Raw genomic sequence first — 27735 nt, 5'->3', positions numbered from 1 at the left:
ATGGGATGGAAGAGGGGAGGGGATGGGAGAGGAGAGAGCTGGGGAGAGGAGAGAGATGGGAGAGGAGTGTGGTGTGAGGGAATGGGAGAGAAAGAGATTGGGGGATGGAGATAGATGGGGGTGGGAGAGGAGAGAGATGGGATGGAAGAGGAGAGAGATGGGTAGGGCATGGGAGAGGAGAGAGATGAGAGATGAGGGGGTGGGAGAGTAGAGAGATTGGAGAGGGGATTAGAGAGGAGGGGATTAGAGAGATGGGGAGGGGAAAAGGATGAGGAGAGGAGAGAGATGGAGGGTTTTAGAGATGGGGAGGAGGAAAAGGAGGTGGGGAGCAGAGGAGAGTAGAAAGATGGGAGAGGAGGAAAGGGAGGTGGAGAGGAGAGATGGGGGGGAAAGGGGGTGGGGAGGAGATGGGAGAGGAAGAAAAGGAGGTTGAGAGGGGAGGAGAGCGATGGGGAGGAGGAAAATGAGGTGGGAGCAGAGGAGAGTAGAGAGATGGGAGAGGTGGAGAGGAGAGAGATGGGGATGGGAGAGGAGAGAGAGGGGGATGGGAGAGGAGAGGAGAGAGATGGAGAGGAGAGAGATGGGGATGGGAGAGGAGAGGAGAGATGGGGATGGGAGAGGAGAGACATGGGGATGGGATGGGAGAGGAGAGACATGGGGATGGGAGAGGAGAGACATGGGGATGGGATGGGAGAGGAGAGACATGGGGATGGGATGGGAGAGGAGAGACATGGGGATGGGATGGGAGAGGAGAGAGATGGAGATGGGAGAGGAGAGAGATGGAGATGGGAGAGGAGAGACATGGGGATGGGATGGGAGAGGAGAGAGATGGAGATGGGAGAGGAGAGGAAAGAGATGGGGAGGGGATAGGAGAGGAGGGAGATGGGGATGGGAGGGGAGAGATGGGGATGGGAGAGGAGAGATGGGGATGGGAGAGGAAAGCAATGGGGAGGGGATGGGAGAGGAGAGGGGTGGGGTGGGGAGAGGATGGTAGAGGAGAGTGGTGGGGTGGGGAGAGGATGGTAGAGGAGAGAGCGATGAGAGGGGAGGATGAAAAGGGGGTGGAGAGGAGAGAGATGGGGAAGGGATGGGAGAGATGGGGAGGAGGGAAAGGAGATGGGGAGCAGAGAGGAGGTTGCCTGATTTGTAGCTCCATGTGACCACTAGAGGGCACCAACCTGTCAGGCCATAACCTCAGATTTTAACACGGGTAATCTGACCACTAGAGGGAACCAACCTGTCAGGCCATAACCTCAGATTATAACATGGGTAATCTGACCACTAGAGGGCACCAACCTGTCAGGCCATAACCTCAGATTATAACAAGGGGAATCTGACCACTAGAGGGCACCAACCTGTCAGACCATAACCTCAGATTATAACAAGGGGAATCTGACCACTAGAGGGCACCAACCTGTCAGGCCATAACCTCAGATTTTAACACGGGTAATCTGACCACTAGAGGGAACCAACCTGTCAGGCCATAACCTCAGATTATAACATGGGTAATCTGACCACTAGAGGGCACCAACCTGTCAGGCCATAACCTCAGATTATAACAAGGGGAATCTGACCACTAGAGGGCACCAACCTGTCAGACCATAACCTCAGATTATAACAAGGGGAATCTGACCACTAGAGGGCACCAACCTGTCAGGCCATAACCTCAGATTATAACATGTGTAATCTGACCACTAGAGGGCACCAACCTGTCAGGCCATAACCTCAGATTATAACACGGGTAATCTGACCACTAGCCTTGCAGCAGCACTGTCCTGTAAATGGTTTTGTTCTCAACCACATCTGTCACAGATCTGTGTGTGTGTGTCTGTGTGTGTGTGTGTGTGTGTGTGTGTGGTGAACCCAGACTGATCTCAGTGGGAAACTAATAGATCCCTGTAGGAAGACATGACTGGTCTCACCAGGGTGTGTGTGAGATAGATCCCTGTAGGAAGACATGACTGGTCTCACCGGGGTGTGTGTGAGTTAGATCCCTGTAGGAAGACATGACTGGTCTCATCGGGGTGTGTGTGAGTTAGATCCCTGTAGGAAGACATGACTGGTCTCATCGGGGTGTGTGTGAGTTAGATCCCTGTAGGAAGACATGACTGGTCTCATCGGGGTGTGTGTGAGTTAGATCCCTGTAGGAAGACATGACTGGTCTCATCGGGGTGTGTGTGAGATAGATCCCTGTAGGAAGACATGACTGGTCTCATCGGGGTGTGTGTGAGATAGATCCCTGTAGGAAGACATGACTGGTCTCATCGGGGTGTGTGTGAGATAGATCCCTGTAGGAAGACATGACTGGTCTCATCGGGGTGTGTGTGAGAGATCCCTGTAGGAAGACATGACTGGTCTCATCGGGGTGTGTGTGAGATAGATCCCTGTAGGAAGACATGACTGGTCTCATCGGGGTGTGTGTGAGATAGATCCCTGTAGGAAGACATGACTGGTCTCATCGGGGTGTGTGTGAGATAGATCCCTGTAGGAAGACATGACTGGTCTCATCGGGGTGTGTGTGAGATAGATCCCTGTAGGAAGACATGACTGGTCTCATCGGGGTGTGTGTGAGATAGATCCCTGTAGGAAGACATGACTGGTCTCATCGGGGTGTGTGTGAGATAGATCCCTGTAGGAAGACATGACTGGTCTCATCGGGGTGTGTGTGAGATAGATCCCTGTAGGAAGACATGACTGGTCTCACCGGGGTGTGTGTGAGATAGATCCCTGTAGGAAGACATGACTGGTCTCACCGGGGTGTGTGTGAGTTAGATCCCTGTGGGAAGACATGACTGGTCTCATCGGGGTGTGTGTGAGATAGATCCCTGTAGGAAGACATGACTGGTCTCACCGGGGCGTGTGTGAGATAGATCCCTGTAGGAAGACATGACTGGTCTCATCGGGGCGTGTGTGAGATAGATCCCTGTAGGAAGACATGACTGGTCTCATCGGGGTGTGTGTGAGATAGATCCCTGTAGGAAGACATGACTGGTCTCATCGGGGTGTGTGTGAGATAGATCCCTGTAGGAAGACATGACTGGTCTCATCGGGTGTGTGTGGGATAGATCCCTGTAGGAAGACATGACTGGTCTCATCAGGGTGTCCTGGCAGCATCCCATCACTTTTACATTTCGATGACTAGAGTTGTTCCTCAAACACCAGCTTTGCTTTAGAACACTGTGTCCCCATATCAGTGTTGGAGTTCGCTCAGCAGCCAGTGTTGGAGTTCGCTCAGCACCCAGTGTTGGAGTTCGCTCAGCACCCAGTGTTGGAGTTCGCTCAGCACCCAGTGTTGGAGTTCGCTCAGCACCCAGTGTTGGAGTTCGCTCAGCACCCAGTGTTGGAGTTCGCTCAGCACCCAGTGTGTGAATGTGGAATTTGACCATATGTGTTTGTCGTTTTATCTTGTTTTTGCGAAAGCATTTAACATTTTTCTTTATTTTTACAAACTTTTGTCCTTAGTTTTCTGGGTTCTTGGTGTACTTGTCATGTATATCATTTTTGGGGTTGAATCTGTATTGAAAGCCAAAGCCACATTTCTGTTTTTACCTTGAAATGGACTCAAGTTGTAGAACTTTTTGTATTGACAGTGTTATTTTCTGTGAGGACAGTACTGATGATCGGCTGAGTACAACACTTCATTGGAGTATTGCTGTGATAGGATTTCTTAAAGTGTATTTCTCTGACAACAATGAATCAAAACACAAGTGGCGCTTGTGATCATAGAGCAGGTTTGTGAGCAGATGACATCATGTGTATTTCAGAAGATGTGCTTGTATACGCCACCCACTAGGGGGCAGTGTTGTGTTAGCTTGAGTTGTATCTGCCCTCTGTTGAAGTGGAGACCTCGAGCCTGACGAATGGACCCTCAATATACAATGAAGCTGGAACTGAACGGGAATCAAACCCAGGTCCTCTGCTTGGCTTAAAGACCGTGTTGGCCCATTGAGCTAAACGCATAGGCATTAGTTCTGACTGATAAGCCAAGTCTTTAATTATCAAGCAAAGTGGTCTTCCAAATGTAGTTTACACCACACACTTTACATACTGTATAACATTGCATGATCATTTATCATGCAATGTTATGTATTAATATGTAGTTCAGTTCTCTACAATCTAAAGTTTGGACACACCTACTCATTCCAGGGTTTTTCTTTATTGTTACTATTTTCTACATTGTAGAATAATAGTGAAGACATCAAAACTATGTAATAACACATATGGAATCATGTAGTAAACAAAAAAAAATGTTAAACAAATCAAAATACATTTGAGATTCTTCAAAGTAGCCACCTCCTCCATGCTTCACGGTGGGAACCACACATGCAGAGATGATCCATTCGCCTACTCTGCGTCTCACAAAGACAAAGGTTGGAACCAAAAATCTCAAATGTGGACTCGTCAGACCAAAGGACACATTTCCACCAGTCTAATGTCCATTGCTCGTGTTTCTTGGCCCAAGCAAGTCTCTTCTTCTTATTGGTGTCCTTTAGTAGTGGTTTATCTGCAGCAAGTCAACCATGGGCTGATTCTCTGTCTCCTCTCAGCAGTTAATGTTGAGTTGTCTTGCTTGAACTCTGTGAAGCATTTATTTGGCCTGCAATTTCTGAGGCTGATAACTCTAATAAACGTATTCTCTGCAGCAGAGGTAACTCTGGGTCTTCCTTTCCTGTGACGGTCCTCATGGGGCCAGTTTCATCATAGCGCTTGATGGTTTTTGCAAAAACTTTTAAAGTTCTTGAAATGTTCCGGATTGACTGACCTTCATGTCTTAAAGTAATGATAAACTGTTGTTTCTCTTTGCTTATTTGAGCTGTTCTTGCCATAATATGGACTTGGTATTTTACCAAATAGGGATATCTTCTGTATACCACCTCTACCTTGTCACAAGACACAACTGATTGGCTCAAGAAGGAAATAAATTCCACAAATTAACTTTTAACAAGGCACACCTGTTAATTGAAATGCATTCCAGGTGACTGGTTGAGAGAATGCCAAGTGTATGCAAAGCTGTCAAGGCAAAGGGTGGCTACTTTGAAGAATCTCAAATATAAAATATATTTTGATTTGTTTAACACTTTATTTTAGTTACTACATGATTCCATATGTGTTATTTCATAGTTTTGATGTCTTCATTATTCTACAATGTAGAAAATAGTGAAAATAAAGAAAAAAACCTGGAATGAGGTGGTGTCAACTTTTGACCTGTACTGTATTTCTAATATCAGTGTGTATTATTATTATTATTATTATTATTATTATTGTTGTCGTGTCTTTGGCTATGCCGGATTAAGTGATATAACATGCTATTCTATAAAATAATTTATCCGTAATTAATATTGCCTGTTTGAGCTAATCATGTAAATGTAATTAACTAGAGAGTCGGGCACCACAAAATAATATTTATAGAGCTGTTAACTTCCGAATAAATTCTTAAAGACATAGTAATATTTTACATCAATAGCAGTCAATATTAATCCTCGTCTTAATTCAGTCTCATCTGAAAGTTGTACATTCTTGGTTATCTGCACGAACCTTGGCTAACAATTTGAATCAGCAATACAAAATTGGGTTTAATCATTTATTTACTAAATACCTAACTAATCACACAGAATTACACATACACATTATTAAATCATAACTTGATTACAAATGACGTCATAAAGGAAAACGTCCCTAGCGGGCGGAACAGATATGACAGCTGGTTACACAAAAGAAAAGGGGCTGGGTTTGAGTGGAAGAGCGGGAAGACTGAGGAACAAAGGGAAGAAGCTGTGCTATCGTAAATACAGTATCTTATGCATTCTAAATTACCACCCATTTGGAAAAGGAAAATGCAATAAATATTTACTCTGAGCTGCGCTTCAGTAGGTTGGTGGTAGATGGAAGGCCGTGTTGCCCAACCGAGTCCTTTGAAGAATGTCTCTGGTTGTCAATTGTATACGTTGTAGTAACGTCTTTGGGTGATAGACAGGATACTGTCTGTTCCTTTCTAACCCTCATTTGCATCTGCTGTTGCTAATTCAACGGCTAGGAGGTATCACTTCTGTAGTGAATAAGAGTTCAAAGTTCATACCATTCGCAACCAAAGCTCACGCTGATGTTGGCTTCGTTCTATAGTTATTATCTGAACCATTCTGACATCGGACCGTCGTCCTCACATCATCGGAACAGAAAGTTCTATTGTCGTCAAGGGCTTATATAGGAAGGGAGAAGAAGGCGTGTTTGAAAAGTTTTATAGCCCATGTCTCTTCACAGGGGCGGGCCACTAATTCAGCAGCCCTAACTTATGAAAACCCACATCTCACATTTTAGAAGCTAAAATCACATTTCATCCCATCACAAATAATTTCATATTCAAACATTTAAATTGAACAACAATTCCATGTGAATCCGATAACTCTGATGTGTAGACTTTCCACTGTAGAGTTATGTCATCTTATCATTGATGAGAATGTCTCAGATGACAACTGAACTGACATCATATTCATTAAGTACCACCGCATATGTTCCATTGGTCGGATTACCAGAATATAGTTCATTTCCCCCCACCTTCTGATGTTCCCAGAATCTCTATGTTAACCAAGGGTTTTGCAAATGTCACCTCAGTAGGGTAGAGAGAGGAAAACGTGGAGAAGAGGTATTTATGACTGTCATAAACCTACTCCCCAACGTCATGACATTGTTGTTATTATTATTATTGTTATTCTATATTCTCATTATGTGGATATGTCGACTGCAGAGAACCCTCATTAACGTATTTATCCCTTCTCTCTTTTCCCATGTCCTGCTGTGCCTCCATCATTACTCCTCAACAGGTAAGCCATTTGGTTTGAATAACAGCGGTTTTTCTCCAGACTTTGTTTGTCTTGGTTTAATAATGTTTGTAATTGTTTTTTCTAGTCTTTGAATTTGAACATGTATTGTGTATATGCATACACAATCTGTGAGTGCTGTCGGAGATGTGGTTCGATGCATTCTGTGGCGAGAGCAGCTGGTGTATAGGAAGACTATCCAATGGTGTGTTGGAAGATCGGCGTGTGTGTCCATGTGTGTAACTAAAGTGATGTTCTTCTCTGCCTTCAGCATGTTGACTGGTTTATTCATGGACCCATATGGTTGTTTATAGAGATGGCCAATCATTTCTCTCTCTCTCTCTGTCTATCCCCCTCGCTCTCTCTCTCTCTCTCTCTCTCTCTCTGTCTATCCCCCTCGCTCTCTCTCTCTCTCTCTCTCTCTGTCTATCCCCCTCGCTCTCTCTCTCTCTCTCTCTCTGTCTATCCCCCTCGCTCTCTCTCTCTCTGTCTGTGTTATCAATCTCATAGTTATTTGTGTAACAGTTTTTGTCTGCTGGTCCTGTTTGTCCTCCTGGTGCTCCGTCCTTTAGGTAAAGTCTGCGCCAGTGTTTTCCTCTCTTTATGGGTGAGTGTTAGTGGAAGGGGGCTGACATTTCAGGGTGTCAGAGTATGGGATGGATTATTGCTGGCATGCAGTCTCTCCCTCTACCAACTCAAACACGATTTCAGTCACACACACACACACACACACTCGCAGCTCAGTGTAGTGTTTGACGTGTGTGCGTGCAGAATGGTAACCATGACAACATAGACCCTGAAGTACTGCTGCTCGCGGCAGTTGGACCATCTCCCTCTTCCATCCTTCCCTGGGAGAAACTCTGTTGCATACTCCTCTCGTCCTCTCTCATCACCTCCTCCTCACAACCCATTGAAGGAGGGTCTCTTGCCGACTTTCTCTCTCGCTCTCTGGGTCTTTCACCCTGGGTTCTCCAATAGGAGATTTTAGACTCCATATTTATGAACATATGCCTGTACTGTACTCATACCTTGTAGCTGGATATAGATTGATATGAATGAATCCCACAGGTGTTTGTTGATTTCAGATCATTGCCATGGGTTATAGAGATGTTGGCCCCCCATGGGGTCCATCTGTCTGTCCCCTGTAGCTCACACATCTGGACTGGTCATTCAACACAGCTTGTGACTGACAGACAGCTGAGAGCTTCATCAACACACACACACACACACACACACACAAAGATGTCAGCTGGCTGAAATATGCCTATAGATATTTGAATACTACTTACCTTTTACTTCTTGGGGGCCTAGGTCATCCGCAAACTTCCTCCAGTGGGCTCTGTTGTTGTTTTCACAAATGAATAAAATAGGTGCCAACAAGGAGAATAGCCTGCCTTGGTTTTTCTGTGCTCAGTGTTGTGGTCTATCAGAATGTGACCCAGTTAGCATCTGTAGAACCAAGTGTCCTCTGGCTCTGATGATCAGTGTTCTGGCTCCAGTGGTCAGAACAGATGACTCTCCAGCCGTCTGGGCCAAGGGCCTGTGTCAGGGTTCAGATCATGGCAAAACTAGAGCAGTACAGCCTGGTCCTGTCCCCTCATTGCCCTAGTAGCTCCAGCTGTTCACATGCACCCTCTGTACATCAATACCAGTGGTTCCCCTAGGGACCCAGGGATCGGCAACTACTGATGGGGACCACAAAAAAAACTTGGGAGGGGCCGCAGTGTCTCGCGGGTCTGCAAACCCACATCCACACATGCAGTCAGAGCTGGCCCGAAGCTACATGTGACAGTCCTTCAGAGCAGTCATCACGCAGAAATAAAGACATAAAGCTTCTGCTGTGTTGCTCAGTCAGTAGAACATGGTGCTTGCAATGCCAAGGGTTGTGGGTTCAATTCCTGCTGGGGCCACCGGTATGTACAAACGTATGTCGCTTTGGATGAAAGCATCTGTTATTGTATTATCAGAGACCGAGAGAGAACATTCAGCAGCAGGATCAGTGCCTCCCTTGTTTTTTTCTCCTCCCTCGCTGACAGGTCCTCCTTATCAGCAGTATTCACACCAGAAATACTGTGAGCTCTGGAGTTTTGTTTGAGTATGAATGTCTTGATGTTATGTCTGCTGCCTGTTTTTGTGCCACGTGCAGTCCGGGTTCAGTGCATCCCAGTGTATCGTATGTATTGCCATTTTGCATTATGTACAGTAGGAACATACAGTACACTCAGTGTACAAAACATTAAGAACTCTTTCCATGACCTGACCAGGTGAATCCAGGTGAAAGCTATGATCCCTTATTGATGTCACTTGTTAAATCCACTTCCATCAGTGTAGATGAAGGGGAGGAGACGGGTTAAAGAAGGATTTTTGAAGCCTTCAGACAATTGAGACATGGATTGTGTGTGTCTGCCATTCAGAGGAGGAAGACGACATATTTAAGTGCCTTTTGAACGGGTTTTGGTAGTAGGTGGCAGGCGCACCTGATTGAGTGTGTCAAGAACTGCAACGCTGCTGGGTTTTACACGCTCAACAGTGGCCCGTGTGTATCAAGAATGGTCCACCACCCCAAGGACATCCAGCCAACTTGGCACAACTGTGGGAAGGATTGGAGTCTACATGGGCCAGCATCCCTGTGGAATGCATTCAACCCTTTGTAGAGTCCATGCCCCAATGAATTGATGCTGTTCTGACTCAATATTAGGAAGGTGTTCAGCTGCTACACTACATGGCCAAAAGTATTTAGACACCTGCTTGTCGAACATCTCATTCTAAAATGATGGGCATTAATATGGAGTTCGTCCCCCCCCCCTTTGGTGTGAGGACTTGCTCCCATTCAGACACAAGAGTATTAGTGAGGTAAGACAATGATGTTGGGCGATTAGGCCTGGATCACAGTCAACATTCAAATTCATTCCAAAGGTGTTCGACGGGCTTGAGTTCAGGGCTCTGTGCAGGCCAGTCAAGTTCTTCCAGGGCGATCTCGACAGACCATTTCTGTATGGACCTCGCTTTGTGCACGGGGGCATTGTCATGCTGAAACAGGAAAGGGCCTGCCACAAACTGTTGCCACAAAGTTGGAAGCACAGAATCGTCTAGAATGTCATTGTATGCTTTAGTGTTAAGATTTCCCTTGACAGGAACTAAGGGGCCCGAAACATGATAAACAGCCCCAGACTATTAATCCTCCTCCACCTAACTTTACAGTAGGCACTATGCATTGGGGCATGTTGCGTTCTCCTGGTACCCGCCAAACCCAGATTTGTTTGTCGTACTTCTAGATGGTGAAGTGTGATTCATCACTCCAGAGAACACGTTTCCACTGCTCCAGAGTCCAATGGCGGCGAGCTTTACAACACTCTGGCTGACGCTTGGCATTGCGCATGGTGATCTTAGGCTTGTGTGCGGCTGCTCGGCCATGGAAACCCATTTCATGAAGCTCTCGACTAACAGTTCTTGTGCTGACGTTTTGAACTCTGTAGTGAGTATTGCAACCGAGGATTAACGTGCCTCAGCACTTGGCGGTCCTGTTCTATTAAATTGTGTGGCCTAACACTTTGCAGCTAAGCCGTTGTTGCTCCTAGACATTTACACTTCACAATAACAGCACTCCCAGTTGACCGGGGCAGCTCTAGCAGGGCAAAAATTTGACAAACTGACTTGTTGGAAATTGTGGCATCCTATGATGGTGCCACGTTGAAAGTCACTGGGCTCTTCAGTACGGGCCATTCTACTGCCAATGTTTGTCTATGGAGATTGCATGGCGGTGTGCTCAATTGTATACACCTGTCAGCAAGGGGTGTGGCTGAAATAGCCGAATCCACTAATTTAAAGGGGTGTCCCCCCCCCCCCCCCCAAAAAAAAGAACAGCACTTAAAAAAACACTGCATGGAAAACGTGCGTTAACGCCTGTAGCTTAATACACAGTAATAACGTGCGTTGACGCCTGTAGCTTAATACACAGTAATAACGTGCGTTGACGCCTGTAGCTTAATACACAGTAATAACGTGCGTTGACGCCTGTAGCTTAATACACAGTAATAACGTGCGTTAACGCCTGTAGCTTAATACACAGTAATAACGTGCGTTAACGCCTGTAGCTTAATACACAGTAATAACGTGCGTTAACGCCTGTAGCTTAATACACAGTAATAACGTGCGTTAACGCCTGTAGCTTAATACACAGTAATAACGTGCGTTAACGCCTGTAGCTTAATACACAGTAATAACGTGCGTTAACGCCTGTAGCTTAATACACAGTAATAACGTGCGTTAACGCCTGTAGCTTAATGCACAGTAATAACGTGCGTTAACGCCTGTAGCTTAATACACAGTAATAACGTGCGTTAACAACTGTAGCTTAATACACAGTAATAACGTGCGTTAACACCTGTAGCTTAATACACAGTAATAACGTGCGTTAACGCCTGTAGCTTAATACACAGTAATAACGTGCGTTAACGCCTGTAGCTTAATACACAGTAATAACGTGCGTTAACGCCTGTAGCTTAATACACAGTAATAACGTGCGTTAACAACTGTAGCTTAATACACAGTAATAACGTGCGTTAACGCCTGTAGCTTAATACACAGTAATAACGTGCGTTAACACCTGTAGCTTAATACACAGTAATAACGTGCGTTAACACCTGTAGCTTAATACACAGTAATGATGTAGAAGCATTAAGATGAAGACATTACAGAAGTGTCGTTTTTGATATTGTTATCAAGTATATACACCTATTAGTACAAATGTGTCAGGGAATGCCAGGCCACTGGTGCACCAAGGACATTATGGGCAGAGTGTGTCATTTTTCCCATCAGCAATTTTAGACCCGTGACAGCTGTTCTACACTTTTGCCTAATTACCGTGTGTGTGGAGTGGGGTTTCAGATAACACGGCCAGGCTCTCCCAATACTGCCTGCATCTGTGATGAGTCTGCAGAGACCTCTTACAGCCTGTCTACCTATGTCTGCTGCCTACGGGCTACTCGCTGACAGACGCTTTCTGGAGCCCGGGAGAACACGGGAGCGCACGAACAGACACACACACACACACTCACACACAGTCTGTCCGTAACATACACATGGTGTCTGGCCGATATTGCAATGGGTGAAACACACACTGACATACGTACACTCCCAGGAGAGACGGAGCGAGAGGGGGAGCTGTCGAGCTGAGTGCTGTTAAGGTGTGATTGTGTAACCATCTCTGTGCTGTGTGGCTATGTGAAACTCAGCCCCAAACCTCCCTCCATTCTGGCTCTAGTTCCTTACATCATACAATGGTCTCGTACGCCATTTTGGTTCCCCCAGGAACATACTCCCACACCATGAAACAGCACCCCCTCCCGTACTGTGTGATCAGGCTAGGGGTGAAAGCAATCGCCTGCAGGCTACCGTATTGTTAGTCCACACTGAGTCTCTGATTTTTAAAGGTTCATTTAGAGGATCATTTGGTGATATTATCTAAAACTCCTAACTATAGGTAAGACGAGGCAGTCCCTGTCCTCGTTCCGTTATCATTAAAACCCTCTGCCCTCCTAAAGTGAGATAAGGGCAGATATTTCAGATGAGTTAAGAGTTAAGAGATGCCTCTGTAATCCCCACCCGTTGCCTAGGCAGCCTAATGATGACATTTATCAGGGAAACAGACAGACCGGAGCCGACCGGACCGCTGTCAATCCCACTGCTGCCACGACAAAGATGTCTAATATGAGGCGTCGTCGTGGCACCTGAGTGAAATCACATTTGTGTCTGGGTAAGTGGATGCCAATGGACCCACTGGGAGAGGTGGAAGGTAATGAAATGTAATTGTTACGGTCGATTCTCTTCTCTGCGGTGGAGGTCTTTGCTGTCACTAAAGAGATGCAGATGCATTGCCTTACGGAAATAGAGTCATTTAATAACGCTTATTTTTACCTCTCGAGGGGAGATGGAAAGCTTCTGTTCTCTGTGTGTTGGAGTGAAACTCTCAAGGTCTCACTTCTGTTCTTGGCTCAGCTTCTACCTTTAGTTGAAGGGTGTTGTTGAGGTGTGATGTTTTAAGAAAGATTCTTTCTCCAAAGGCCAAAACTATAAAGTGATGCATTTTTTTGCAGAAGAAATCGTGTCTTCTGGTAGGACGTTGGCGTGTGCGTCCAGGTAGCTCCTTCCCCACGCTAACCTACAGGGACTTAGCGCCTTGCTGAAATGTTCTGAAAACGGAGATTTAGCGGTCTATGTTGCTATCCTGTAGATATACTCTGTTTCCCAAAGGTCCATCAGCAATGATCTTCCAAATCCCTCACTTCTTCCCCGTAATACAATATCCCCTTTCACCCAGCCTGACCCCGGCTGTGTGAATATGATCTGTTATAAGCTGTGTTGATGTTCACCACAGTTCCTCCGGGTGGTGTGAGCTGTAGGGCAACCAAAGCTGTAGGGCAACCAAAGCTGTAGGGCAACCAAAGCGCGTTTTCCTCCTCTCCTTTACTCTTTCAAATCTCTACCCATTACAGATTCTGTTTCTTTAGTTTCCCCTCTCATGGTTTCCTCCTCTCCTGTTTCTTTAGTTTCCCCTCTTGTGGTTTCCTCCTCTCCTGTTTCTTTAGTTTCCCCTCTCATGGTTTCCTCCTCTCCTGTTTCTTTAGTTTCCCCTCTCGTGGTTTCCTCCTCTCCTGTTTCTTTAGTTTCCCCTCTCATGGTTACCTCCTCTCCTGTTTCTTTAGTTTCCTCCTCTCCTGTTTCTTTAGTTTCCCCTCTCATGGTTACCTCCTCTCCTGTTTCTTTAGTTTCCTCCTCTCCTGTTTCTTTAGTTTCCCCTCTCATGGTTACCTCCTCTCCTGTTTCTTTAGTTTCCTCCTCTCCTGTTTCTTTAGTTTCCTCCTCTCCTGTTTCTTTAGTTTCCTCCTCTCCTGTTTCTTTAGTTTCCCCTCTCGTGGTTTCCTCCTCTCCTGTTTCTTTAGTTTCCTCCTCTCCTGTTTCTTTAGTTTCCCCTCTCGTGGTTTCCTCCTCTCCTGTTTCTTTAGTTTCCTCCTCTCCTGTTTCTTTAGTTTCCTCCTCTCCTGTTTCTTTAGTTACCTCCTCTCCTGTTTCTTTAGTTTCCCCTCTCGTGGTTTCCTCCTCTCCCGTTTCTTTAGTTTCCTCCTCTCCTGTTTCTTTAGTTTCCTCCTCTCCTGTTTCTTTAGTTTCCTCCTCTCCTGTTTCTTTAGTTTCCTCCTCTCCTGTTTCTTTAGTTTCCCCTCTCATGGTTTCCTCCTCTCCTGTTTCTTTAGTTTCCTCCTCTCCTGTTTCTTTAGTTTCCTCTCCTGTTTCTTTAGTTTCCCCTCTCGTGGTTTCCTCCTCTCCCGTTTCTTTAGTTTCCTCCTCTCCTGTTTCTTTAGTTTCCTCCTCTCCTGTTTCTTTAGTTTCCTCCTCTCCTGTTTCTTTAGTTTCCTCCTCTCCTGTTTCTTTAGTTTCCCCTCTCGTGGTTTCCTCCTCTCCTGTTTCTTTAGTTTCCTCCTCTCCTGTTTCTTTAGTTTCCCCTCTCGTGGTTTCCTCCTCTCCTGTTTCTTTAGTTTCCTCCTCTCCTGTTTCTTTAGTTTCCTCCTCTCCTGTTTCTTTAGTTTCCTCCTCTCCTGTTTCTTTAGTTTCCCCTCTTGTGGTTTCCTCCTCTCCTGTTTCTTTAGTTTCCTCCTCTCCTGTTTCTTTAGTTTCCTCCTCTCCTGTTTCTTTAGTTTCCTCCTCTCCTGTTTCTTTAGTTTCCCCTCTTGTGGTTTCCTCCTCTCCTGTTTCTTTAGTTTCCTCCTCTCCTGTTTCTTTAGTTTCCTCCTCTCCTGTTTCTTTAGTTTCCTCCTCTCCTGTTTCTTTAGTTTCCTCCTCTCCTGTTTCTTTAGTTTCCCCTCTCGTGGTTTCCTCCTCTCCTGTTTCTTTAGTTTCCCCTCTCATGGTTACCTCCTCTCCTGTTTCTTTAGTTTCCTCCTCTCCTGTTTCTTTAGTTTCCCCTCTCGTGGTTTCCTCCTCTCCTGTTTCTTTAGTTTCCCCTCTCATGGTTTCCTCCTCTCCTGTTTCTTTAGTTTCCTCCTCTCCTGTTTCTTTAGTTTCCCCTCTCGTGGTTTCCTCCTCTCCTGTTTCTTTAGTTTCCCCTCTCATGGTTACCTCCTCTCCTGTTTCTTTAGTTTCCCCTCTCATGGTTACCTCCTCTCCTGTTTCTTTAGTTTCCTCCTCTCCTGTTTCTTTAGTTTCCCCTCTCATGGTTACCTCCTCTCCTGTTTCTTTAGTTTCCCCTCTCGTGGTTTCCTCCTCTCCTGTTTCTTTAGTTTCCCCTCTCGTGGTTTCCTCCTCTCCTGTTTCTTTAGTTTCCCCTCTTATGTATTCCTCCTCTCCTGTTTCTTTAGTTTCCTCCTCTCGTTTCCTCTCTCGTGGTTTTCTCCTCTCCTGTTTCTTTAGTTTCCTCCTCTCCTGTTTCTTTAGTTTCCTCCTCTCCTGTTTCTTTAGTTTCCCCTCTCGTGGTTTCCTCCTCTCCTGTTTCTTTAGTTTCCCCTCTCATGGTTACCTCCTCTCCTGTTTCTTTAGTTTCCTCCTCTCCTGTTTCTTTAGTTTCCCCTCTCGTGGTTTCCTCCTCTCCTGTTTCTTTAGTTTCCCCTCTCATGGTTTCCTCCTCTCCTGTTTCTTTAGTTTCCTCCTCTCCTGTTTCTTTAGTTTCCCCTCTCGTGGTTTCCTCCTCTCCTGTTTCTTTAGTTTCCCCTCTCATGGTTACCTCCTCTCCTGTTTCTTTAGTTTCCCCTCTTATGTATTCCTCCTCTCCTGTTTCTTTAGTTTCCTCCTCTCCTGTTTCTTTAGTTTCCCCTCTTATGTATTCCTCCTCTCCTGTTTCTTTAGTTTCCTCCTCTCCTGTTTCTTTAGTTTCCCCTCTTATGTATTCCTCCTCTCCTGTTTCTTTAGTTTCCTCTCTCGTGGTTTTCTCCTCTCCTGTGTCTTTAGTTTCCCCTCTCATGTTTTCCCACAGTTATGCTGTGCAGTACATTTCAGAAGCGAGGGACCTGTGTCTCTGATGATCTGAGAGCTGCTCTTAGCTGCAGAGGAAGGAGACGGCTAGCTAAACGCACACACAGGCCCACGAATGTAACACACACACACACACACACACACACTGAGAGCCCAGCTGTGACGTTATGGGAGGAAGATGACTAGGCTAGCCAATACACACACACTCACTAACACACACACACACCCTGAGTGGGCTGTCAAGGTGAACACAGCATGGTCGCTAACTCCTGCATAATGATTCGGAGGCATAGCAGTTCCTCTTTGAAACGTAATTTGCCAGGGATTTGTTTTAGCCAGAATAAAAGGTTTGGGTCGTTCACTACCCTGCCTGATATGCCCACTGGGTCTAGGCAGGAAGAAAAAAGATCTCGGATTTAAGAGAAGGAAAGTTGGTTGGCTGGCTGGCTCACAGTTATCTTTTCTTCCACATCAGACACACAGTATGCAGTTCTCATGTACTGTCATGGCCAAAAGTTTTGAGAATGACACAAATATTAATTTTCACAAAGTCTGCTGCCTCAGTTTGTATGATGGCAATTTGCATATACTCCAGAATGTTATGAAGAGTGATCAGATGAATTGCAATTATTTGAAAAGTCCCTCTTTGCCATGCAAATGAACTGAATCCCCAAAAAACATTTCCACTGCATTTCAGCCCTGCCACAAAAGGACCAGCTGACATCATGTCAGTGATTCTCTTGTTAACACAGGTGTGAGTGTTGACGAGGACAAGGCTGGAGATCACTCTGTCATGCTGATTGAGTTTGAATAACAGACTGGAAGCTTCAAACAGAGGGTGGTGCTTGGAATCATTGTTCTTCCTCTGTCAATCATGGTTACCTGCAAGGAAACACGTGCCGTCATCATTGCTTTGCACAGAAAAGGCTTCACAGGCAAGGATATTGCTGCCAGTAAGATTGCACCTAAATCAACCATTTACCGGATCATCAACAACTTCAAGGAGAGCGGTTCAATTGTTGTGAAGAAGGCTTCAGGGCCCCCAAGAAAGTCCAGCAAGTGCCAGGACCGTCTCCTAAAGTTGATTCAGCAGCAGGATCGGGGCACCACTAGTACAGATCTTGCTCGGGAATGGCAGCAGGTAGGTGTGAGTCCATCTGCACGTACAGTGATGCAAAGACTTTTGGAGGATGGCCTGGTGTCAAGAAGGGCAGCAGAGAAGCCACTTGTCTCCAGGAAAAACATCAGGGACAGACTGATATTCTGCAAAAGGTACAGCGATTGGACTGCTGAGGACTGGGGTAAAGTCATTTTCTCTGATGAATCCCCTTTCCGATTGTTTGGGGCATCCAGAAAAAAGCTTGTCCGGAGAAGACAAGGTGAGCGCTACTATCAGTCCTGTGTCATGCCAACAGTAAAGCATCCTGAGACCATTCTTGTGTGGGGTTATTTCTCAGCCAAGGGAGTGGGCTCACTCACAATTTTGTCTAAGAACACAGCCATGAATAAAGAATGGTACCAACACATCCTCTGAGAGCAACTTCTCCCAACCATCCAGGAACAGTTTGGTGACAAACAATGCCTTTTCCAGCATGATGGAGCACCTTGCCATAAGGAAAAAGTGATAACTAAGTGGCCCAGGGAACAAAACATCAATATTTTGGGTCCATGGCCAGGAAACTCACCAGACCTTAATCCCATTGAGAACTTGTGGTCAATCCTCAAGAGGCAGGTGGACAAACAAAACCCCACAAATTCTGACAAACTCCAAGCATTGATTATGCAAGAATGGGCTGCCATCAGTCAGGATGTGGCCCAGAAGATAATTGACAGCATGCCAGGGTGGATTGCAGAGGTCTTGAAAAAGAAGGGTCAACACTGCAAATATTGACTTTGCATCAACTTCATGTAATTGTCACTAAAAGCCTTTGACACTTATGAAATGCTTGTATTTATACTTCAGTATTCCATAGTAACATCTGACAAAAATATCTAAAGACACTGAAGCAGCAAACTGTGGAAATTAATATTTGTGTCATTCTCAAAACTTTTAGCTACGACTGTACACACACACCTGCATGCACGTACTTGCACACACACAAAACACGTGTTTGGTCCGTAGTCATGGGGACTCCAGGCAGGTCTGATTGTGGCTGATAATTGGCTGGAACATTTACATAATGAGAAACAAGTGGAAGGCTTCATTTTTTTTTTTTTTTACCATTGTCTCTGTCTCAGTTCTCTCTTTGCCTTGTATTCTCATACTATCTGATTAACATTGTAGCCCAAACAAAATAAAGCACTTTGAACACCTGGAAAAGAACAATTTACATCTCACCCATTATGCATTGTCATTATAATCCACCCATTACAATGCTAGACAGTGTATTGCTATGGTAATGCTATTTTCCCATTGCACTTGGAAGTGTTAGTCACCTCTCCCCCCTCCCCCCCCCCCCCACACACACTAAACATCATACAGATACTATTAATGTGACAGTTGATCTGTGTGTGTGTGTGTGTGTGTGTGTGTGTGAGATTCAGGTGTGAGGAGAAAGGATATTACATGGGCTGATCTCACCAGATATAAAACAATAGGAACCAGAACCTGCTGTCACTTGGTGATGATTGATAATCCCAACAGAGGGGTTTATTGCTTTTTGACTGAGACGGCAGGACAGCTATTACATATTGTGTGGATTGGAGGGAGAGCCTGGCATTCCGCTGTAATTGCCTGAACAGAGCTGTGAACGTAATGCAGAGATGCAGACACTGAAAATGCACTTCTGTCTCTCATCCAGTCGACATTACTCACGGCGACGAGGGAAGGCAATAGCCGTACCTTTGTAGCGATTTGAAGGGGAACAGCCAGGCTTGAACCAGCAAGCAGCAATGTCTTTCTTGTGTGTGCCATAAAGGGCCAGACCTCTTGGCTGAGGTCGTATGCACTCAAATATAGGGAGGCTACACTGTGTCTTCGCCTTCAGCCTGGGTGCCTGTGTGCTTTTAAACAGTTCAACAGAACAGACGGGGAACATTTACACAACTGGTGTGTCTTTAACAGACAAGATAGGAATGATCCAAGTGTCCTTTTTCATGTCCGTACTCCTCCAGTCTCAAACCTATTCAGGCAGCAGTAGAGTGGCAAAAGAGAGTGGATTTTTTAGCTTTGCTACATGTTGCAGGATGACAGCTCGGAGTGGTTCTTCCCGTGGTTTTCAGCCGTGCATACAGCCGGGATGATGTCTAGTTCCACACACACACCCATGAGGATGTAGTTTTGTAATCTAACCACTGTGTCTGATTCTGACTGACAGAGTGGCAGTTAGAGCATGCAAAAACTCATTACCGTCGTGTGTGTGTGTGTGTGTGAGGGGCATAAGGTCTTCTGAAAGCTTTGTCAGGCAAGAGAGCTTTAACCGCTGCTGATTCTCTTGACTGAGAGTGTTGAACTTCCCCCTGTGCATTGTGACAGAGCCTGTCAATCAGTAGAACTAGTATGTCTGTAGGAGAGAACCTAGAAGTTAGGTAGCTAGAATCAGCTGGGTAGAATCTCGACTCATTCAGCTTGTCTGTCACCTTCATCTTATTGGATTTGGTAACGAAGCACCATTTTTTTTCTCTCTCTCTCTCTCTCACACTCAGTCACTGACTAATTGTGATTTTGGTGTCATGCAGCTGAATCACAACATGCATCTAATCCCATAAACTCGTAACTTCATTACAAGGCACCACTATTCCCCCTCTCCTTGGCTCCTCCCCTTAGCCCCTCCCTTCTCACCAGCATTTCTTCTCACGTGGAATTCTAGAGGGGATTAGTTCAGCACAGCATGACACTCTTCCTGGCTGTAGAACCAAAAACCAGGCTTGCTGGCAGATTCCAGTTGGAGCAGTACAGAGGTACGGCATGAAGAAGAAGGGAAACCGCGCCAATGCAGAGAGCTTTGTGTTGTTGCATGTCATAGTCGATGTTTACAACCCCTTGTGATTGAATTAGTTACATTTCAGACCGTGCTTTAGTTTAGACTGAAACAGCACGGTACTGCAGTAGGACAGTCCATCCAGGAGAATGCCCTATCCCTATTTTTGTAGTCCCGTACCCCTTCAAACATTCAACCTCCAGCTGCCGTACCCCCTCTAGCACCAGGGTCAGCGCGCTCTCAACTGTTGTTTATGCCATCATTGTAAGTCTGCCACACACACACACACTATACGATACATTTATTAAACATAAGAATGAGTGAGTGGGAAGAACCCGGCTCGTGGGAAGTGACAAAGAGTTCTTATATGACCAGGGCACGAATAAAAAATATAATAATAATCAATCATTTGCTCATTATTTAACCATCTTACATATAACGTATTTGTTCGAACATTGTGAATAACTCACCACAGGTTAATGAGAACGGTGTGCTTGAAAGGATGCACATAACGCTGTAATGTTGGGTTGTATTGGAGAGAGTCTCCGTCTTAAATCATTGTCCACACACAGTCTGTGCCTGTATTTAGTTTTCATGCTAGTGAGGGCTGAGAATCCACTCTCACATAGGTACGTGGTTGCAAAGGGCATCAGTGTCTTAACAGTGTGATTTTCCAAGGCCGGCTACTCAGAGCAGCCCAATCCAGAAATCTGGCAGTGGCTTCTGATTAAATTACATTTTCACAGAACCGCTTGTTGCAATTTCAATGAGGCTCTCTTGTTCAGATGTCGGTAAGTGGACTGGAGGCAGGGCATGAAAGGGAATTCGAATCCAGTTGTTTGTGTCGTCCGTTCCAGGAAAGTACCTGCGTAATTGCGCACCCAGCTCACTCAGGTGCTTCCCTATATCACATTTGACATTGTCCGTAAGCTTGACGTCATTTGCTCACAAAAAATCATACAATGATGGAAAGACCTGTGTGTTGTCCTTGTTAATGCAGACAGAGAAGAGCTCCAACTTCTTAATCATAGCCTCAATGTTGTCCCGCACATTGAATATAGTTGCGGAGAGTCCCTGTTATCCTAGATTCAGATCATTCAGGTTAGAAAAAACATCACCCAGATAGGCCAGTCGTGTGAGAAACTCATCATGCAAGTGGTCAGACAAGTGAAAATTATGGTCAGTAAAGAAACATTTTAAGCTTGTCTCTCAATTCCAAAAAACGTGTCAATACCTAGCCCCTTGATAACCAGTGCACTTCTGTATCTTGTAAAAGCTTTTAACACAGCAGTTCAGGGGCCTTGCTTTAACAAAGTTAACCATTTTCACTGTAGTGTCCAAAACGTCTTTCAAGCGGTCAGGCATTCTCTTGGCAGCAAGAGCCTCTCTGTGGATGCTGCAGTGTACCCAAGAGCCTCTCTGTGGATGCTGCAGTGTACCCAAGAGCCTCTCTGTGGATGCTGCAGTGTACCCAAGAGCCTTTCTGTGGATGCTGCAGTGTACCCAAGAGCCTCTCTGTGGATGCTGCAGTGTACCCAAGAGCCTCTCGGTGGATGCTGCAGTGTACCCAAGAGCCTCTCGGTGGATGCTGCAGTGTACCCAAGAGCCACTCGGTGGATGCTGCAGTGTACCCAAGAGCCTCTCGGTGGATGCTGCAGTGTACCCAAGAGCCTCTCGGTGGATGCTGCAGTGTACCCAAGAGCCTCTCGGTGGATGCTGCAGTGTACCCAAGAGCCTCCCGGTGGATGCTGCAGTGTACCCAAGAGCCTCCCGGTGGATGCTGCAGTGTACCCAAGAGCCTCCCGGTGGATGCTGCAGTGTACCCAAGAGCCTCCCGGTGGATGCTGCAGTGTACCCAAGAGCCTCCCGGTGGATGCTGCAGTGTACCCAAGAGCCTCCCGGTGGATGCTGCAGTGTACCCAAGAGCCTCCCGGTGGATGCTGCAGTGTACCCAAGAGCCTCCAGGTGAATGCTGCAGTGTACCCAAGAGCCTCCCGGTGGATGCTGCAGTGTACCCAAGAGCCTCCCGGTGGATGCTGCAGTGTACCCAAGAGCCTCCCGGTGGATGCTGCAGTGTTCCCAAGAGCCTCCCGGTGGATGCTGCAGTGTACCCAAGAGCCTCCCGGTGGATGCTGCAGTGTACCCAAGAGCCTCCCGGTGGATGCTGCATTGTACCCAAGTGGCGTCAGGAGAAACTGCTTGCACCCGCGTTACCACTCCACTATGTCTCCCTGTCATGGCTTTTGCACCATGAGTAGATACCAACATGAGCAGCAGCTACGTTTGGCTACACACGGACCGTTAGTGGAATTCTCGCGAGAGAGTAACGGTAAATGTGATGTTAATTGTTTGACTAGGCTACCTGTATTTGACATTGTGTTGTTATTTCGCTGAACACTAGATGAATTAATTCGATTTTTGGCAGTGAAACGAGGCTACTCAGGAGAGAAAAAAATCTCACCCATATTTATAAATCCATTGGAAAATATAAATATATCTTTTTTTTTTAAAGCGTACCCCAGTTTAGGAATACCTGCCCTATCCTATAAAACAACAAAAAATCTCAAATGACATTCCCATATAGTTACCCATTTTTGAGTGGCTATTTCTCATATATAGTGCATTACTTTTGACTAGGGCCACTTATCCCTACTCATCAAAGTAGTGCACTATACTATACCAAACTCTCTGAGACACAGCCGCTGAGCTTGAAAGGCCTGGTTGCCCCGAGCAACAGCTTACTCACCGCAAACGCACAGTTTATGATTAAGGTCAGACGACCCGTTTCTTAAACTCCTAATGAGCTTCATCCCCTCTCTCCGTCGATGAACCTGTTCCCTACCCTTTCTCTCTGACATTATAATGTGAGGGTGTAGAGTCCTCCCAGCCAGCGTTATTATACGCTAGCACATTCACCGAGATGAGTCTAGACTGGTAATGCTCTCAGATCCATTTGTAAGGATGTGACTGACTGTCTACTTCGACTCTTAGTGATACGTTCTATGGTTGGAAACGGGTATAGTTCCATCGTCTCACTTAAGAGGTGCCATAGACAGACAGGCACATGTGTACGCACATCTGTACACACACGGCACCAGTTTAGCAGCAGAGCAGTCATGTGGACAACATAGAGAAGCACTCGAAACGTAGTTAGAGTGAGTGGTCATTTATATGACTGGCTGTGAATCCGAGTCATCTCTCCTGGGCTTTTATCTCGAAAAGTCTCTCTCCAAACAATGGTCGTCACAGTGTTTTCTCACTGACATGAGATTGCCTTCCATTTCAGGAAGCACTTGAGGCAGATTTGATAGTCGTCCATGAGTCATCACCATGACAATTTGTTACAACTTTCTACATTTTTACAACATATTATGTTACACGTGCAGTTGTTGTATTGTGCTTTATATATTGAGGTTTATTCATGTTGTACATTATTATTTTGTTTGTCTGCATCGATCAATACAATGTGGCCTGGCAGATTTTTTGTTGTTGAAAACATTGATGTGCCAATTGCAGACTGTAATTCCAAAATGCTGGGTTTCACCACTTATTTAGCCTACAGTAATATGTCACCTCAGATATGCTAAGTGTATACAGCATCAGTGGACAGAGATGTGTCGCCTGAAGATGAATGCCTTGCTGCTAGAGTGCCATACTTTGAACAGAAAATTACAGCAACTTTCTCTCTTCTGCCTCGTCTGAGAGACAACTCTCGGCGGACACTGTGAGGCTGGAGTTTTACAGAAGCTATACACACGGGGACACACACACATACTCGCTTGCATGCACACGTGTGCGCCTGATGAGGTTACACTTGTGGGGAAAGCCAGTCCAGCGGAGCACGCATGCTCTTCCAGGCATTGGTGATTGGGAGGGAGAGAGACTGTGTGTGCAGTCTAATCAAACCTCAGTGGCCTGAAACATCTCTGTAATGACGGTGGATGTGGTTCTCTCACCCTGACCCAAACACGGCATTCTCCTCTCTCACTGTCATGCATCCACACACATGCACGTCCAGGACAAACACACACCCGGGCACTGCTTGTGGACACTATGAACACGACCACAGCCGGACATATCTACTCTGCTACAGAGAGTGGCATGAGTGATCTGGCTGCTGTTTGTGAATCATACAGCAAGACTCTGCCAGGTAGCGAGAGAGACATGCAACACACTGCGTAGGAGAGATGGAGAGAGAGAGAAAGGCTATTTGCCCACTGGTTTTCATATTTCATTCCCTCTCTTGCCTCTGGTGTAAACTTCTGCCTGTTGCGGTTTCTCTCTCTCCCTCTTTCAATTTGAGGTCTTTATTGGCATGGGAAACGTATGTTTACATTTTCAAAGCAAGTGAACTAGATAATGAACAAACGTGAAATAAACTATACAAAATGAACCGTGAACATTACACTGACAATTGTTCCAAAATAATAAAAACATTTCAAATGTCATTGTCTATATACAGTGTTGTAATAATGTGCAAATAGTTAAAGTACAAAAGGGAAAATAAATAAACAGAAATATGGGTTGTATTTACATTGGTGTTTGTTCTTCACTGGTTGCCCTTTTCTTGTGGCACCAGGTCACAAATATTGCGACTGTGGTATTTCACCCAGTAGATATGGGAGTTTATCAAAATTGGATTTGTTTTCAAATTCTGTGTAATCTGAGGGAAATATGTCTGTCAGCGTGTGTGCGCCTCTGGATATAGTTGTTTAGTAGTGCATACATACAACTTTCCGTGCCCCAGTTTCACCACAGAAATACTGCATTCAAACAATCCCATCTTCTCATGGCCTTATACAGTATGACAGGTGCATCTGTTGCAGACCAACATGTAGTGCTTGCTATTCCCAGCCATATTCAGCACACTAACAACATCCATATACAGGTAACTGTCAAAATAAAGGAAACACCAACATAAAGTGTCTTCAAGAGCATTGGGCCACCACGACCTGTCAGAACAGCTTCAATGCACCGTGGCATAGATTCTAGAAGTATCTGGAACTCTATTGGAGGGATGCAACGCCATATTCCATTTAAGAAAAAACATAATTTGGTGTTTTTTGTTAATGGTGGTGGAAAACAGGTAGATATCTGGTGACTGAGACACCCCCCCCCCCCCTCTAATACCCTATGCTCCTTTGAGACCCCTCTTTCAAAGTCACAGAGAGCTTCTTCTAGCCACATTAGCCAAAAATAATAGGCAACTGGGCATTTTATACATGGCCCTAAGCATGATGGGATGATAATTGCCTAATAAACAGGAAGCACCTGCTTTCAATATGCATTCTGTTCCTCATTTACTCAAGTGTTCCCTTTTATTTTGGCAGTCACCGTGTACATCCCATCAATGAGCTCAAGTGTGACTGATAGAACGGTAGGCGTGTGACCAACTGTGACCCCAGCCTAAAGAATGGGGATGGAACAACCCTAGTCATGCATGATTCATGCTGTACCTCTTGCTAGCACGCGGTCCTCCTGCCTCATGCCAGCCCACTCAACTGTCCCTCTCTACCTACACCTGGATGCACACTCAGACAGGAAACGGGAAGTGACATCACAGAGTTACAGGAAGGAAGTGCAGACCCATGGTATTGACATGTTCAAAGCCCTTTACAGTGTATCATATCCCACTCCCCTCCCTTCCTCGTGCAAACATTATGCTGTCTCTCTGCTGTTATTTTGAGGTCTGTATCAAATATTAATGTGTCACATTGTTTAGTCCTGTGAGGCTCCCTGTTAATGATTTTCATTATAAGTGAAATCCTCAATGAATTATTCACACTAAAACACACGGTTGGAGACAGTGAGAAGAAAAGTCCGGCTTTATTCTGGAAGTGTTTGCTTAGCTCTGGCAGAATTTCAGTAATGATATTCTGAAATAAATGGCTGTTTCGACCCACAGTGTTCCTTTGGGTGTGTTCCAGCACAAATGGACGAGTCTGGAGTCGACTCAATGTATTTTTTAATGTGCCACTGGTCACACTGATTGGGTTGGGTGTAAAAGTCTGAAACATATGGTGTCATTTACTGCGTGTCTTAGTCTTTCCTCCCAGTGCAGCTTTATGCATGGGGATGCAATGCCCCATGCAGGCCCTGGCTGAGAGGGTGTATGACAATAACTCTTATGGACATGTTTGGTCTCGGTTCAGCGAGACTGTGTTGTGCTGCTGTGACACGGGTGCCATTGAGGACCTATGGCTTTCTCTCTCCTTCCCTCCATCCCCCTCTCTTTCCAGGGATTTTCCTGCTATTGAAATCATTGGGCGGATTTTAATAGCAGTGTAAATTTCAGGTTTTAAAAACGCTTTCAGTGTAAACTAAAACTAGTGAGAAAGTATGTAGAAAAGATAATGGACCTGTGTATATATATGTGTAAATAATATAATATTTGAGAACTAAAAATCATAGAAATAAAAGCTTAGACAGTCAGAGAGAATTGAAAACAATGAATTTAGATGCATTAGCCATGGCAAAATGCATAGAATTACAGATAATTAGATTTAAAACTACAAAATTATCTCCGCTTCATGGCAGAATATGTAGAATCGTAGGAAAATTTGCTTTTGAAACGAAAACAATTTCTCTCAGCTCCATGGAGAAATGTATATAATTGGAGGAAATTGGCTTAAATATTCAACAATGTCTCTACACCGCCAAGATGATGGCCACTAAGTGTCTCTACGATCCAGCAACCACACCCATTGCCACACCCACTACCTAAACCTATTTTTGTATTTTATTTTCTCTCTCTACCACATCAACTGCTAGGCTCCAGTGGAGCAGTACAGCCAAGCCTGGCTGCCTGCTATCCTTCCTCTCCTCCCTCCATCCATCCATCCACCCACAAGCCACCCTCAATCGTCTTATGATCTCCCCATCCTTTCCTTAATCGCTTCCCCATCTTCTCCCCCACTCCCTCCCCTCTTACTTCATCCATCCTCTCAAACCATCCCTACTCCCTCTCCTCTCCTTTCTATCCTCCCTCCCTCCCTCTGCTGAAGGACACAGTAAATGTCACGCTGCTGCACTGTGGCCTGTCTCACCTGTTGCCCCGGCAACCTGCCTGGGCAACATGTGACCAAACAGACAAGCCACGTGTGTGTGAAGAGCAGAGTAGTCTGGCGTGTGTGTTATCAACCTCGTACAGCCTCTCTTCTGAAACTCTCTACCATAACTCAGCCATCAGTGTTTACCCCTGCTGCTAATGCTAATCCTCTAATGAACATGCTGTTTATATTGGCTTCATTAAAGACCTCTGTCTGAGAGGGTAACAAGCAGAGTGTTTCAGTGACTGACCTTCGTGTTGTAGCCCTCTCCACTCCTCCACTAGCCTGTTTAAAATCCCCTTGTAAATATCACTATGACAGGAGAGTAACTCCCTGTGTGTCCAAATGGCACCTTATTCTCTACATAATACATTAATTTTGACCACGACCAGCATAGGGCTCAGGTCAAAAGTAGTGAACTATATAGGGTACCATTTGAGACTAATATTTCCCTCTCTCTGTTGGGGTTACTGACTACCCTCCCTCTGTTTCTGTTTCTGCCCCCATTGTTAAATACTGAATCTGCTCTGCTCTAGCGTCTCACTCTAATGGATTCAGGTTGCCTACCTGAACCCAACCCTGGTCCTCCGGTACCCCCAACAGCACACAGTTTCGTTGGAGCTCTTGACAAACACCTCATTCGACTCAGGACTTGATGATTAGTTGGACAGATGTTCTTGTCCAGGGTTACAATAAAATGGTGTACTGTTGGGGTGACTGGAGGACCAGGGTTGGGAAACACTGACCTACAGGACACACTAAGGTTAAGGGCATTGGGTTTCACAGGTTCAAACTCATCACATTAGTTAAGAAGTTAAAGTACAACTTTGTTGATGGAACTTTTCAAAAGCGTTGCAGTTTATTTTATTTTATCGCAGCTCCTTAGAAAATGGAACAGGAAATGTAGTCGGCCCAAAATATGAAACTATTTAGGGTTTTATAGGAAAACGTCCGTAATCTCTTTGTGACAGTTATAGTGGGGAGAAGACA

At 45.4% G+C, this 27735-nt stretch overlaps 1 protein-coding gene across 15 annotated transcripts in view; it reads left to right on the top strand.

Annotated features, from left to right (window-relative positions):
- The window catches only part of LOC110490288 (pleckstrin homology domain-containing family A member 5), a 178874-nt gene that overhangs the window by 65906 nt on the left and 85233 nt on the right, over positions 1-27735 (top strand). The window contains exon 4 of one of the 15 annotated variants that reach the window (XM_036944594.1): positions 6819-7085. The exons of the other annotated variants lie outside the window; for them this stretch is intronic. Coding sequence (XP_036800489.1) covers positions 6819-6822 — 4 coding nt within the window. The 3' untranslated portion in view covers positions 6823-7085. Of the gene's footprint in view, positions 1-6818; positions 7086-27735 lie in introns of those variants that run through there. 15 annotated transcript variants of the gene reach the window in all.

Source organism: Oncorhynchus mykiss, chromosome 15, assembly GCF_013265735.2.
Source record: "Oncorhynchus mykiss isolate Arlee chromosome 15, USDA_OmykA_1.1, whole genome shotgun sequence".
NCBI lineage: Eukaryota > Metazoa > Chordata > Actinopteri > Salmoniformes > Salmonidae > Oncorhynchus > Oncorhynchus mykiss.
The sequence above is the reverse complement of the archived record's forward strand: the minus strand, read 5'-3'. Positions and strand labels throughout refer to the sequence as shown.